The following is a 15,550-nucleotide window of genomic DNA, read 5'->3' on the forward strand; positions in this document are numbered from 1 at the left end:
CCCCTTCAGATCAAAGGAAAGACGACATACTGATTTCAATATGTGCTGTTGTTGTTAATGACTTCATATAAAGTAACTTTACAATTAACTGGAACGCGATTTTTTTTCAATACTATATTGCAAATATGCCAACAAAGAAAAAAACTAAAGTGTACTGGATCAGGAAACAAAATGAAACTATATTAGCAAACATCTTACTTTAAGTACTTTAAGATTTTTTTGACACTTTAAAATATTTGCACTGTGGTACACGTTCTATAAATATATTATTTATTGAATTTATTTATTCCATGCATCCATCGTCTACCGCTGATCCTGTATTCAGGGTCACGGGGGGGCTGGAGCCGATCCCAGCTGTCATTGGGCGAAGGCGTACACCCTGGACAGGACGCCAGTCTATCACAGGGCCGACATGTAGAGACAAACAACCATTCACTCTCACATTCACACCTACGGGCAATTTAGAGTCACCAATTAACCTATCCCCATCCTGCATGTCTTTGGACTGTGGGAGGAAGCCGGAGAACCCGGAGAGAACCCACGCTTACACGGGGAGAACATGCAAACTCCACACAGAAGGAACCCGGGGCCGACCGTGGAATCTGGACCCGGGACCCTCTTGCTGTGAGGCGACAGTGCTACCCACTACACCACCGTGCAGCTGAATTTATTTATTATCCACTATTTATTTTTTATTTTTTTTACAAAAGTGTACTTATGTCAACTTAAATGTTAAATATATTGTTCAATATATGCTCAAATCTGTTATTACAGTGCACTGGGGGCAGCAATGCGGTCAGTGTTGGCAGTGGCTGCTAGCACCCAGGGGCCAGTTTAGAACAGTGGGTGAGGGGTATGGCTCTCAACGACAGTATATAACAGGCAATCAAATGATGTGTTTTAAGAAAGTGTGAGTCACTGCAACCATGAGAGAGTTCCTTGAGCAGGCAGCCATGTTTTTTCACCCGAGATTAGATCTGGACAGACACAAAGGTGCACACTTACTCACACACAACCAATCTCATGATCCTCCTGGCAGTGATAAAAATGTAGCCAGTTTGGGGTTTAATTTACATCTAACATTTAATGCTTGCAATATCAAATTGATATATTGTTGTAAATTGACCCTTCCTTATTGAATTGCATTATCCTTGATGATTTGGCAATGTTGTCACGTGACAAAAAAAGCTTTCTGAATCGAATAGATTTGAGAGAGAAAATAGAGATATTATTATTCCATATTAGAGAAAAAAAAATGATTAGACATATTCCAGTTGTATTCCATTATTGCCAAACTTTGAATTTTATTATTTATTTTATTATAATTAAATTAGGCCAATACGTTATTCACGTATATGTAGAAAATGTGACGTAACCAACTGAGAGTTTGCAAATCGTTTTCAGAGGTTATAAACCTATTTGGTTTACCGAACAAACTGCGGGGCCCCGAGACATCGGACTGTCGCTCTAAACTGCAGTTTCGAACTCCAGCCAGCTGGGAGCAGTAGAGGACCACAAATCTGTTCACCGACCGAGTGGCACAGAGAGAAACAAGCGTGCGGCGCTGTGCTCGTTCCTCCTCCTTATTGTGGGCTTCAAGAAACGCACTTTGTGTAAGGTGGAAGTAACTTTTATCCTCCAGGAAAGAGTTAGAAACCGCTCGGAATATACATCTGGTCCGAAGTGTCGCGGGAAACGGTAACCATGTCGGCCTCATCGGCGAAAGTCAACAGAAAGGATAATTCAAATCACGACGGAGCGGACGAGACCTCTGGTAACATTAAGGAATGGCGGGTATCCTGTACAACGCCATTTTCATTTGTTTTTCGTCATTTTGTTATTCCAAGTGTTGTATCGACTGATATGTGTTTATGAGCGAACGGAATGATTTACCTTTTCCAGCACATAATGTCACACATTGGGGCCAAACGTTGTTGTGCGGGGCAGTAGCATGGCAGCACAGGCTAACTGTTTAGCCCGTGTTAGAAGCTAGCTAGCCGTTAGCTTAGATGAGCTACTTCATCACACGAAGGAGGCCGGTAACGTTATTTGTAAGTTGCACCGAGCGTGATGCCGCTGCTATTGTTCGTCCCGACCCTCGGTGCGGGTTTGTTGGCGAGAGGAGCCACCGCTGCGCCCCCCTCCTTCCGTTAGCGGCTGAGCTTCTTCAGTACTAGCTAGCGCAACATTCACAGGACGTTCACGTACATCCCGTCCTCCGTCCATCAACAAAGGCTGCACGCTGCTGGCGTCAACGGGAGCTGTTCAGCCTCACTGAACCGTTAGCCGACATGTCAACAAGCGCTTCTTGTTCCTTCCAAACGGCTGTAACGTCGCTCTGAGTCGCCGATCGGTGTCTGACATGCGCAAAGAGGCCGGAGGAGCTCGCAGAGCGACCACCGCGAGGTGAAGCAGGCAGCATTGTGCAGCGAGACGTCGCTAACTCCTCATTCAAACCAGGCCGCCTTCTGCAGCAACAGGAAGCTCCGAGGCGAAGGGTCGGAGCCTCCACACGCACGCGCACACACGCGTCAAAAACAGCGCGCCCCCGCTTTATTTAACTCACTGTTCTTACAATGAAGGGGATCGGGCTTTCAGTGACACTAAAACCAACAAATTACTCCTTTTTAAAATCTTGAAATAGGATCGTGTGTGTGTGTGTGTGTGTGTGTGTGTGTGTGTGTGTGTGTGTGTGTGTGTGTGTGTGTGTGTGTGTGTGTATTCATTGTATACATTCATCAGCCTGAACCGTTCATCCTAGATTTGGGCTGATTTCCGGTGTAAGGAGTTAAACCGTTTTGATTTATGCAAACCGGTATTTGTCCTTGAAACATTTGTACGGTATTTGAAAACGTTCTGGACATTTTAAAACATCGACAACTTGTGCCAACAGCGTCACGGCATTAAATCCAACTTGACTTGCAATAGTAATAAGCAGCAATAATGACAAATGATTAACATAATATTGTATTTATTTATAAACTAAGGGAGCCACCGTGAATGCGGAAAATGCAGCCGCAGAGTGAGCCGAGGCCGGTATGACAGAGATCACATTTCAGTAGAGGTGGGAGGGGGAGATGCCATGCAGTACCTTCTGTTTGTTTGGGTTAATATCAGTCCGGTTTGAACATTTTTAAGCCAGCCTAAGCCTAGTTGCTACCAGGCATCCTCCCCTCATGTTGTTTACACCAAATCCCGACCATCTGAATTTTGGCGCAGAAAAGGAAAGTTTTTCCAATCTTCTATAGTCTAGTGTTTGTGAGCCTGTGGGAATCGTAGCCTTCTGACAGGATGGAGCTACAGGAGTGTGGTCTACTGCTGCTTGAGCCCATCTGTTAAAGTTCTGATGTGTAGTATGTTCAGAGATGGTCTTCTGCAGACCTCGATTGTAACAAATGGTTATTTGAGTGACTGCTCCTCTCACCTCTGGCATCAACAAAGTGTTATACACCCTCATAGAAGGCGTGGCTGATGAGGAGAACTCATACCGGTGGCTAGGAAAGGCTGCACAGAGGCACATCCGTGGTACCGGTGGGAATCGGAGCATGTAACCTCAAAACTGGGCCAGTGACTCCAGCAGAGGACCAACGTAATCAACAAGTGTGTGCAGTCCAATGCAGTGAGGACTGAATGGAGCTGTACATTGGGGAAACCATCCACAGCTACACAAACGAATGGCACACCACAGGAGAGCCAGTTCCTCTGGTCCGGACTCAGCAGTCCATCTGGATCTGAAGGACACGTGGCCAAATTTACAGAAAAATAGATTTTGGTAGTGGTGAAGTTGTGATGCGAACCGACTGGATAAATGGTCAGGTGCATGTTGGGAATATCAAATCACGTTTGTTACTAACCAGCTTTTAATTCCTTTCAGGTAGTGATGTTTGGAGTTTAAGGCTGATTAGACTTTTTTTCCCCCTTAATTAGAAAATATGTTGTTATGAAACAGGATGGGACTGGGAGGCGATACATAACATTGGAAAGAATAGCTGACAACCTACTCTACCTCTGATTTGTTGGATTTCTGTCATTATTGGTTGGACTTTGTTGGTACTAGCTGATTCACGTATGGTTCATATTTTGTTTTCCAGGAAGAAAGAAAATTGGATTTACTAAGAAATAGCTTTCTAAAAATGTAATTTTTTCAGCATATACTGTTTTTCAGCATATCTTGTATGTTAACAATATGACCCTAGATGTGATCTGAAAGGATTAAAAGAGCATTTTTCATGCTTCATCGAGTTTGACAGGTCCATGACAGGACCAGGTCTGACAGGTTTTTATATGTCAGTCTGTCTGCTAGACTGAGAGTAGAGTGGACAGTGTATTTAGTGTTTAACTTTGTGTGTATCAAACCTCAATAGTTCCTGAAAAGTGCCGAGCTCGACGTGAACCTCTGACCACAGCAACCTTTTATTGTGGCTTCCATCGAGTTTTCAGTTTGTTTGTTTGACTCTGGCATCATGTCCATCAACACACTGGTATTCTCTGGATGGGACTCTCCAGACCAGTTAGAAGCTTTAACCCTGAATTCAAACTGTCAGCAGCATCTAACGGTCTGCTTGTTACGTGTTCGTACCTCAGAATCCATATTCAGACAGACTCAAGTTCTCCAGCATTCAGACCAGGATGGTGTTCCAGTGGAACCAGTGACCGTGTTACCTGGTGACTTTCAGCTGGTAGTAACTTCAGTAAACGGTTGGTGTAGATGATGAACACAGATGGATTTAAACTAGATTGAAGGCTTCTACGAGGACTCCTACATGTTCTGTTGGTGTTCCAGCAGCTGAGAGTGACCAGGTAACACGGTCACCATTTGAACCCAAACACTGGTGATGTCTATAAACACGACTGTTGGTAACAGCCAGTAAAGCTGTGAGTCTCTGTGCTGGTGTGTGACGGTGTGTTCATGACCTCAGAGAACGAGTTGATCACAACAGATCCATGGTTCTATGTGGACGCTCAATAGGAACGGTTCTACCCACGGATTAAGGTTCCTTCACCTTCTTTGGTGTTGATGTCCAAACTGTGAACACACAACAGTGAAAGGCCTTTAAATGCTGTGTGTGGTTCATTGAAGCAGGAAGAGCTCACTAGACTTTGACTTGGCCGGTTCTTACAGCTATGACGCAACAATCCAACCCACCGCTCCACATGTCTGGGACTGTATGATCATTTAGGATGTTTCTTAACATGATGGTATGTACCTTTTTTATCCCTTTCAGAAAAAGAGCAACAGGAAGCAATTGAACACATTGACGAAGTACAGAATGAAATTGACAGGTGAGTGTGACTCTTGTTGATGAGTGATAAGAGGTGAAAGTTGTTTTTTAAGTGACACATTTGTCTCGTCTTTTTCTCTCCAGACTGAACGAACAGGCCAGTGAAGAAATTTTAAAAGTAGAGCAGAAGTACAACAAATTACGCCAGCCGTTCTTTCAGAAGCGATCAGAACTCATAGCCAAAATCCCCAACTTCTGGGTCACAACGTTCGTCAACCATCCACAGGGTAGGTGTATTCTCTCGTTTGATCTGTGTGTGTGTATATGGTGACTAGTGATCACCAAAATCACCATAAGTTGATCCTGGGTGACTGTCTATTATCAGGATGATCATCTATATAAAAGCTGTCTAGTTCATGTAAAGAAATACAGGATACAAACATACATTTATTTATGATTTATGATCATCTTTTTAAGATCGTTTGATTGTTTCCCTTAAAAATGTGCGTCTTATCTGTGACGCAATAAAAACATTTGTTTATAATCTGAAGTGATTCCAGGATATTTTGGAGCCATTTTAAGAGTTTTAAACATATTTTGATGATTATCGGGATGCAGCAAGATTAGAAAAAGTTTTTTTCTGTCTTATGGTGACTAACCTTAAAGAGGAAACCGAAAGTGTGTGTGTGCGCGTGTGTGTGTGGCAGTTAACGGGGTCTGAACTGTAGTTTCAGCTCTTCTGGGGGAGGAGGACGAGGAAGCTCTTCACTACCTGTCGAGGGTGGAGGTCACCGAGTTCGAGGACATCAAGTCTGGATACAGAATAGATTTTGTACGTCGTTTGTCGGTCTCACTTTGTACTAGTCCATCCTAATGGCATGCATTTACTGACACGTGTTTGTTCTCCTGCAGTATTTCGATGAGAACCCGTACTTTGAGAACAAAGCCCTCTCCAAAGAGTTCAACGTGAATGAGAGCGGAGATCCTGTTTCCAAATCAACTGAAATCAAATGGAAAGCTGGGAAGGTTTGCTTGCTTCTGTTTTTGACTCCTGTGTGATGGCCAGATATTAATATCATAATATTAAATCATCCTTCATCTCTTACTACACAATCTCATTAGCCCTAGGAGTAGTAACATTAAATTCAAGTTTAGTAATCGCTCCCTCCAGGGTTTCTCAGGCTCTTTAGGGGTTGTTGTGGATTTAACAGTTGTTCAAACAGAAGTAATGGATTAGGGGTGGGACGATACGGGTAACTCACGATTCGATACTGTGACGATATTTGGCCCACGATAACGATAATATCACGATACACGATATCTGCGATATTCGATATATTGCAAGAAATTTCATCAACGATATATCACGATATGTGACTGAAAAAGAAAAAATATGCATAAAAAATAAATTCCCTAACTTCGTACAATGTACAAATGAATAAACACTGTCCAGCTGGACACATTAAAGTGCATGAACATTAATAACATGTCTTATGTAAACCAGGACAGTGCTTTCTGATACTGAAAAGTCAGTAGCAACTTGTTTTATGTACACTAAATAGCTAAACAAGATAAGAATAACTTCAGAATTAAATGAAATATTGGGCACATTTCAGTATGCAACCAATTATGTGCAGAGTTATGTTCACCCATCCAGTACCTGGGAAGTCGGGCCTCATACCGCTTGGATCTCACAGCAACACCGGGCAGCACACGGCGTCGCGGATCCACACATGCGGACACTCCGGCGGACGGTAAACACGCGCCGCCTGGAATCCTGCCCGTAAATAGGCAATCGAGCCCGGCCGAAAAGTGGGTCCTCATGCCCTCAATGCTGTGTGAAAAGCGCTTGAAGCTCACAACAGCACCGGCCAGCACACGGCCACGCTTACAATTACGCACCGCGAACCCGCAGTTCTGCTCCGTCCGGAGAACCGTAAACTCTAGCGCTCCGCTCGGAATCCTGCCCGTAAATAGGCAATCAAACCCGGCCGAAAAGTCGGCACTCATGCCCTCAAGGCTGTGTGAAACCCGCTTGGAGCTCAGACCGACCCCCGGGCAGCGGGCGGCCCCCGCGGATCCCCTCAGGAGAACCGTAAACTCTTAGATGCACAGACGGGAGTCTAAAAAAACCCGTAGACCCAAAATATCGATATTTGCCGTCAGTGTATCGATTTATTTATTGCGACAGAGAGCACAACAATATATTGCAATATCGATTTTTTTTCCCACCCCTATAATGGATGCATGTTGTGATGTATTTAGGAGTTGTGAAAAAGCTCACATAAACCTTAACAAAATGGTTCTAACTAAATGTCCTATTTGTAAATGAATAAGGTCAGCGGGGAGTTTTCTCTCTCCATCGTCACGCTGGATGTTTAAATCCAGTTTTCCAGGTTTTATTCCTCAACTAATCTTCTTATTTATTGCACACACAACATGCACGGAAAACACACGTTTGAATATACACAAATGTAACATTTAGAAAAGTTGCAAAGATTAGACAAAATTGCAAGTTAACACATCATTCACGTGATTGGTTGGATTTGTGTGCATTTTTGCGATGTTGAGTATTGAATCTTCCTGCTTCACTTTCCATTGCACTGTTTCTACTTGAAGCTTTCTGTAGACTCCCAACGTTGGACTTGTATATGTATCTATGTGTAGGATGTAGATGAGGAGATGCCAGCCTGGTCGCCTGTTCAGACTTTCCTTCAGTACATTTGTGACTGATTGTGTTGCCTGAACTTGAACTTTAATCAACAGGTGGCATGTGAACAGGATTTGGAGCATTTAGTCACCGAAAAATAGCCAAAAAGTGTACAAACACGCACCGCTCCCTCTCTCATCCACACCTGCTCTGGTGTTTAGTGAGAACCGACTGTAAGGACAAGACATGCTGCTGTAGAAGTCCTTCTTTCTCAGCTCAGCTGCCTGTTCCACTACAGAGACGACCTCTGGTGGCGTCTGCTGGTCACTACAACACATCAATACAGCATCATAGGAAGAGCAGCGTCTGGATTTCTGTAAATATAAGGGCTGTCAAACGATTAAAAATGTAGGGTAGCTGTGGATTAATCCCATTTAATCACCATTCGTAGATAAACCCTTAATGTCTCAATTTTCTCTGTATATTGTTGTGAACAGAGAGATAAATGACAGTATAATTACCAGAATGTGAAGCCTCTACAAATAGAGATGCACAGATACCACTTAAAATCAGACCGAGTACAAATACTTACTAGTTCTAACAATAACTACATTCAACTTTGTGTTTTCCTGATACAAACAGAGTAGAGTTTGCAGTAGAGATATTAATAATTCATGTTTAACCTGCTGTCACACAGTTACAATACATTTTAAAGATAAAAAGCTCAGAGGAGCAGCTTGTCACTTAGAGGAGAATAGAGCTGGTCCACCTTAAAGGTCAGCCCACCTTAAGTGTTGCTAACGTTGGGGCTAACCTCCTTCACTTTAATGACCAGCTGGACGACTAGACAGGAAGTTAGCTTGTGGACTACACGGACTACATTCTACGTTCACACTGTAACGTTACCGATGACGTCATACTCACTCACACTCACACACACACACACACACACACACACTGCTCAAAAAATGAAGGGAACACTGAAATCACACATCAGATTTCATGAACAGTAATTCAAGTAGAATCTAGATACCTTATATGTCATAAAACCCCCCTCGCCTATTTAGCACATGTAGCAATGGTTCCAATAATGACTCTCTTGTCATCAGTATGACTTGACCCTTGAGCAGAGCTGTTCTCCTCCGTAGGACCTGACGAAGCGTACAGGCCAGACGCCAAACAAAGCCGGGAAGAAAAGGCAGCACGAGGAGCCGGAGAGCTTCTTCACCTGGTTCACGGATCACTCCGACGCCGGAGCCGACGAGCTGGGGGAAGTGATCAAGGACGACATCTGGCCCAACCCGCTGCAGTACTACCTGGTAGGCTTCATCCTCACACCTCCGCCGAGGAGGAGAGGTTCAGGGTTCAGATATCTCCTGTAATATCATCATTAAATGTCTGGATCCACGCCGATGTGTTCAGGATTCAACCCGGTGGTTAATGTGTGAATGTTCCCAAGGTGCCCGACATGGAGGATGAGGAAGGGGACGGCGATGATGACGACGATGAAGAGGAGGGGCTGGAGGATATTGAAGAGGGGGAGGAAGAGGAGGGTGAAGACGATGATGAGGATGGTGATGGAGAAGATGGAGAGGTAAGAGGGGCGATGGGGCGGGGCTGGGCCTGCGGTCACATGGTACTGTTGAACCAGAATCCAGTAGTTCATCAGGTTAGGGCTTTAAAAGTCTCAACAAGCTTACATTTGATTTTGACGGATCTTAAAAATAGTTAGATATAGATAGTTAATGTAACATTTTATAAAGTTGCATTAACTCTAGATTAACGGGATCTAGAGAACGTGTGTTCGGCCGAAGCTCGTTGCAGAAAACACTAAAATAAAGAAACTACGGTATAAACCGTTCTTGTCTTGTTGTTATAAGCAGTGATGGGAATGACATGAGCGTGGGTTCTCTCCGGGTTCTCCTGCTTCCTCCCACAGTCCAAAGACATGTAGAGACAGACAGGTAACCAGTCTATCTGACATGTAGAGACAGACAGGTCCCCATCCTGCATGTCAGCGCTGTAATAGACTGGTTACCTGTCTGTCTCTACATGTTAGCGCTGTAATAAACTGGTTACTGTAATTCTTGGGTCATTGAAGCTGTTCATCAGACCAACCAGATCAGTGATGATCCGAATCTTCAGCCTCCTGCTCAGCTCTGCTGAGAATCTATGCAGGCAGGGGTGGGACTTTATTTTGATGGGCACGCCATGCAGCCAATCACATGCAAGGACAGACGAGGATCATACCATTAGGTGACAGAATGAAGGGGGGCAGACGCTCCGAGACAGAGTGTAGTGGTACAGGCCAGGTACACAGAGCGACAGAGAGACGGATTTAAATGCAAGCACTTCAGGAAAAAGTGAAGAAATGAGATAAACCGAAAAAGAAGCAGCGAAAGCTGCAGTGCAGAATTAGTCAAATGAAAATGTGTCAGAGCAGCATCAACAGCAAACCAAGCCAACCTGCAATAAAGATCGTTATTGAAAGTGTCGTAATGTTGAGACTTTATTTATTTGATGTGTTTGCTCTGGTTCTGATGTTCTTTTAATGGTTTGATTAAAATGCCAAATAGCAACTGTGCATTTTTACAAAAAAATCATGAAAACACTAAATGAAAAACACCTAGTCTCACTTTGTCCCACAGCAACATTATCTTTGACACATTTGAGCATTTAAAAATGTACTTGAAAGTAGTGCAATAGTTAGTTTCCATAGTAACTAATAACTTTTATAATTTGTAACCCAGTAACTAATTCAGTTACTTATTGGGAGAAGTAACTAGTAACTAATTACTCATTTAAAGCAACGTGCCCAACACTGGTGATAAGACAGTAAATAAAATGGAATTGTCTCTCTTCTTTCTTTCAGGAGGACGGAGAGGACGATTAAAGGCGTCGGCACACATTCTCCCCGTCCTGCGATGTGATCGTCCCACATCCCACGGGAGCTCGATATTTGGTTTGTTTTGTGGGGGGTGGGGGGGTGTTTAAAAAAAAAAAAAAAAAAAACTTTTTTCCTGTGTCGTCAGCCGGTCCGTCCTCTTCCTGTCCAGAACCACAACGCCACGTCTACACAGCGGCCCCGTGCACAGCTGAAGTCTCATCGTTTCTCGACATCTCCCAAAGACATGCTAACGTTGTAGCATCGTGCACCTCATCCTACGTAGATTTGAAATACGTACCACAGCGATTTCTATGTAAAATATGACATTTCTGTTAAAGAGCTCAATAACAATAAGACATGGTGTAGTGATGATGACTCTATCTCTCCCTATATTTCTGTTGATGGAGATATATCTACATCGATATAGATATCTATCTCTAGATATTTGTGGCTGTATAGAGAGATGGATGTGATCTATATCAGAGATGATGGGGGGGGGGGGGGGGGGGGGGGTACTAAGGCTTGTTAGAAGTTGCGTTTTCCTGACTTCTTGTACTAATGGACGTGACTGAAAGCACCAGCGTGTTCCTTTCAGCTGTTCTAAATGTTTTGGGATCTCCGTGTTGCCAGTTGTTCATACAGTTTAAGGGGGGGTCAGCCAGGCTTTGACACCAAATCTGGACTTGTGTTAAAGGAATTTTCATGATCTTGTTTTTCAGACACCCACAACAAGGTTTGAAATGTACATTTTTTTATAGAAACAACCTAAAAGTCTAACTTTGAGCTTGAGCTAACTTTTGAGATGGGTGAGAAGAGTCCTCTGGAGTCTGCCTGTTCTCCCGCTCCACTGGAAACCTGTTCACATTAAATTAAGTGTACCAGTTGCTTTGTTACAAGAAATAAATGTATACATGATATTTTGAGTAGTTTGATTACATTTGGCTGTTCCAGGTACTTTACACAGACGTGCTGCCATCAGCCAGCTCCACCTGAGTGAATGTATTTATAGACCATGAGAAAAACGGACGGATGGATTTGTGGACACGTGGAAATCTGAGCTTCGGACCGACCGGCTCCACGTGTGCTGTGTTCCAGTGATCTTTAATTCTAGTAACACTTCTTGTATAAACTGTATGAGAAGCTCGTTAATGAGCGATGTTCCGTTGTTCCTGTCTGGTGATGCTCTGGGATGCATGTTGGCTTCAATGCTGACAGGTTGGTCGGACTCAGGTTGTAAATTGCAATTGTGGATTTTTTGTTGTTGGATTAGTCTGTTTTAAAGATGTAGTAGCAGCTTAAATAAAGCAGCGAGGTATTTGAACACAAAAACACCAATTCAACTTGTTATTACTTTTTGGGGAAATTGATAGAGTTGCTCTTTGACAGATTCTCATGTTGGATTTAATTAGTCCCCCTATTCTCTCCTCATACTTTAAGCTATAAAAACCATTGAAATGTTTCATATTTCTGCATTTCTTTGTTTCATCTTTCAGCTAGAAACATCCTAACAATATTCCACATCATTCATACATTGTGGACGTTATTCTACATTTCAAGCCTGCGATTTAGATTAGCATCAGCTTTTCAGCAGTTGGCATTCCAACACATTTTCCTCAGGAAAAGTAGTTTCAAGTTGATTAATATTCATCATAATTTTTTATATTGTTAGTATTTTTAGGTGGTGTTGCACAGTATACACGGTATACAGATACTAGAAACACGCCGTTTCCTTAGTAACGCTACTTTCAGTGGGACAGTGTTTTCTGCTAGAGGACTGAACAGATCCACCACAGGACGGTTTGAACAGGCAAACATCAAGCCCAGGTCCAGGATTTAGTTTAGCATAGCTAACTAGAAGGATGGAGTCAACACATGAAGTTAGAAGAAGATTAAAGCAGGACAGGAACCGCTCTTAGCTGGTTCTGGATCAGCAGAACTCCAGTCAGAAAACCAGGAAAACAACAACGTGGCTCTAATTAGTGACCAGATGTTCTGATAAAATGAGGCTCCCTGGTTCCTCCTGCAGCAGTGGGCCAATACGGTGCTTCATCATCAGACCAGTTAGCATTGGTCAGGACCTCAGAGGACCAGGAAGCACAGCCAGACTCCCGGGAGTAATCCCGGGAGGACTCAATGATAATAATCCTAATCATAATTTCGAGTTAATATTCACACAATTAGAATAATATTTTTGTCTGAAATACAGTTTGCGGGGATAATTATTAATGTTTTTGAGTAATCATTCATGAATGTTGTAAATGTAATATTTCCTATTCATTTATGTATGTATGTTTTTAATTATTTATGAATGAATTTACTACTGAAAGAAGTTTGACTGATTTATTGACGAATGTGAACATGATTCCTGTTCACCGGAAGTTTGGTTTTATTTTGAAGTTACACGCACCGCTATACAACGTTGGGGCTGTTATTACAGGAAGTACAGACACCATACATATTGATATCTTTGCAACACAACGCAAGCTACAACTTGGTCGAAACAGATCGTCACGTTAACTTCATTGTTTTGTTTAATTTAATTCCAATGTAATACTTCGACTGGTCCACATGAAAACACTGTTGTTAGAAAAGCCCTGTAGTAACAGCGGAAGTGCGTAGGGGATTTCTCTCTTGACCCTGGACATTCTTTCCGTAACCAAGGAGACGTAAGCTTGGTGGAAAATGGCCCCAGCGCCGCTAAATCACGTTCATACGCGAGGAAAACAGCACTGGGCGAGTTAACGTGAGACTCGGTTACCGGCCGTCTGACTGTAGAGGACGCTAGTCAAATCACTAGTGTGGCCATGTTCACCGACGAAGTCCTGGATCCGGTGCGCCTCGAGTCTCTGTGGAGGACGTCGCAGCAGTCTGCGCGCGACTCGGTACGTTTCATCAACAGAGGCGGCCGTCGCTCCGGAAGCGCTGTTAACACATGTAGCTGCCGGAGGTTTTATGTGTTACACAAACAGTGTTGTACTGCGGTAGTTAGCTCGAGCTAACGCATGTTATAACACATGTTATGTTCAGGTCCATCCATCCATCGTCTACCGCTTATCCTGTATTCAGGGGGGGGGGGGGGACCCGGAAGTAAATAAGTGGCAGCCATGATAAGAGCTGTTAGTCTCCTCTGAATGTTAAGGAGAGAAGCTTCATTGGGAGGATTTACAGGCACAAACAAAAATCTAACTACACGCTCCTCTCACAAGAGAACATATTGTGTTTGGTATCAACATGAAGGACATTTGATTTTGAACAATCTGATACTCTATACTATCTTCATCCATGCTTCCCAATGGAGGAAAACAAAACCACTGTTTTTAAAAGGGACCTTATGGCCAATCATCTCAGTGCTCTGAGAGTGATGGAAAAGAAACAAGCCAAATCTCTCCTCCATGCTTATGAAGAGACAAATATATTTGAGGACCCCTAAAAATGTTTTAAAAAACACGAATGGGTAGTTCTCTCGAGCCGTTGCTTTAGAGGACAGCTCGTTGCTTTAGAGAACAACTCGTTGCTTTAGAGAACAGCTTGTTGCTTTAGAGAACAACTCGTTGCTTTAGAGAACAGCTTGTTGCTTTAGAGAACAGCTTGTTGCTTTAGAGAACAACTCGTTGCTTTAGAGAACAGCTTGTTGCTTTAGAGAACAGCTTGTTGCTTTAGAGAACAACTCGTTGCTTTAGAGAACAGCCTGTTGCTTTAGAGAACAACTCGTTGCTTTAGAGAACAACCTGTTCTTTGTTGTATTTCAGAGAGGCTGTCAGACCCCAGTCCTGCTGAGGGCGGAGGCTGAGGTCCAGACCGCGTTGTCCACCACCAGCTGGACCCAAACAGAACCACAGTATCAGGAGAAGGAGCCACTCCTCCAGCAACAGCATGAGGAGCCGGATCCGCCCGGTCTGAAGGACTTCATGCAGCGGGTTGAGGACGCGGTCATCAGAGAGCTGGTCAGAAACGCCAGGAGTCACGCCTTCGACGACTTCCAGGTGAACTGGGAAGACCACAGCCAGCCGGTAAATACCGAACCACAATGGTGTTCTCTGAGTCCCTCGGCAGGCGGCAGCTTTGTACCCAGAACCTGAACAGACTGGGTGGACCTTCAGGAGGAGATCTCTGTATGACAATGTGGCCGAGTTCACAATCAGGTTCTCATCCATCAACAGATCTCATGCCTGCACCGCCTTCAACATCCCAGCGCACGAGAGAACGGCCTTCATGTCACCAGCGTGTCCTGGAATTGTACAGGTTCTGTCCTCGCCTGCTCCTACGGCCGGTACGTTAGAGTTTCACCTCATGGATGGATGGAGGGATGATGGATGGATGGATGATGGATGGATGGATGATGGATGGATAGATGGATGAATGGATGATGGATGGATGATGGGTGGATGGATGGATGGATGGATGGATGGATGGATGGATGGATGGATGGATGATGGGCGGATGGATGGATGATGGGCGGATGGATGGATGGATGGATGATGGATGGATGGATGATGGATGGATGATGGATGGATGATGGGTGGATGGATGGATGGATGGATGGATGGATGGATGGATGGATGATGGGCGGATGGATGGATGATGGGCGGATGGATGGATGGATGGATGATGGATGGATGGATGATGGATGGATGATGGATGGATGATGGGCGGATGGATGGATGGATGGATGGATGGATGATGGATGGATGATGGATGGATGGATGGATGGATGGATGGATGGATGGATGATGGATTGATGATGGGCGGATGGATGGATGGATGATGGATGGATGATGATGGATGGATGAT

General features: G+C 43.9%; 2 protein-coding genes across 2 annotated transcripts in view; both read left to right on the top strand.

The window, feature by feature from the left end:
• The first annotated feature begins 1,558 nt into the window (after positions 1-1,558).
• On the top strand, positions 1,559-11,676 carry LOC311029392 (protein SET-like). Its single transcript, XM_084034518.1, has 8 exons — positions 1,559-1,774; positions 5,226-5,283; positions 5,367-5,509; positions 5,951-6,054; positions 6,135-6,248; positions 9,021-9,191; positions 9,332-9,466; positions 10,745-11,676. Exons 1-8 carry the CDS (start codon positions 1,705-1,707, stop codon positions 10,763-10,765), a joined length of 816 nt encoding a protein of 271 aa, XP_083890644.1. The 5' UTR covers positions 1,559-1,704; the 3' UTR covers positions 10,766-11,676.
• A 1,641-nt stretch (positions 11,677-13,317) lies between these two features.
• The window catches only part of dync2i2 (dynein 2 intermediate chain 2), an 8,439-nt gene continuing 6,206 nt past the window's right edge, over positions 13,318-15,550 (top strand). Inside the window, exons 1-3 of the mRNA XM_084035990.1 lie at positions 13,318-13,641; positions 14,509-14,769; positions 14,920-15,029. Of these exons, the coding sequence (XP_083892116.1) occupies positions 13,564-13,641; positions 14,509-14,769; positions 14,920-15,029 (449 nt within the window). The 5' untranslated portion in view covers positions 13,318-13,563. The remainder of the gene's footprint in view (positions 13,642-14,508; positions 14,770-14,919; positions 15,030-15,550) is intronic.

Source organism: Eutrigla gurnardus, assembly GCF_963514095.1.
Source record: "Eutrigla gurnardus genome assembly, chromosome: 19".
NCBI lineage: Eukaryota > Metazoa > Chordata > Actinopteri > Perciformes > Triglidae > Eutrigla > Eutrigla gurnardus.

Bases quoted from the DNA above. Each gene is read 5' to 3' on its own strand.
- LOC311029392 (XM_084034518.1), top strand. From the start codon at position 1,705: ATGTCGGCCTCATCGGCGAAAGTCAACAGAAAGGATAATTCAAATCAC. The intron at 5,510-5,950 runs GTAGGTGTATTC...TCTGAACTGTAG, and splicing joins GTTCGTCAACCATCCACAGG to TTTCAGCTCTTCTGGGGGAG. The intron at 9,192-9,331 runs GTAGGCTTCATC...AATGTTCCCAAG, and splicing joins ACCCGCTGCAGTACTACCTG to GTGCCCGACATGGAGGATGA.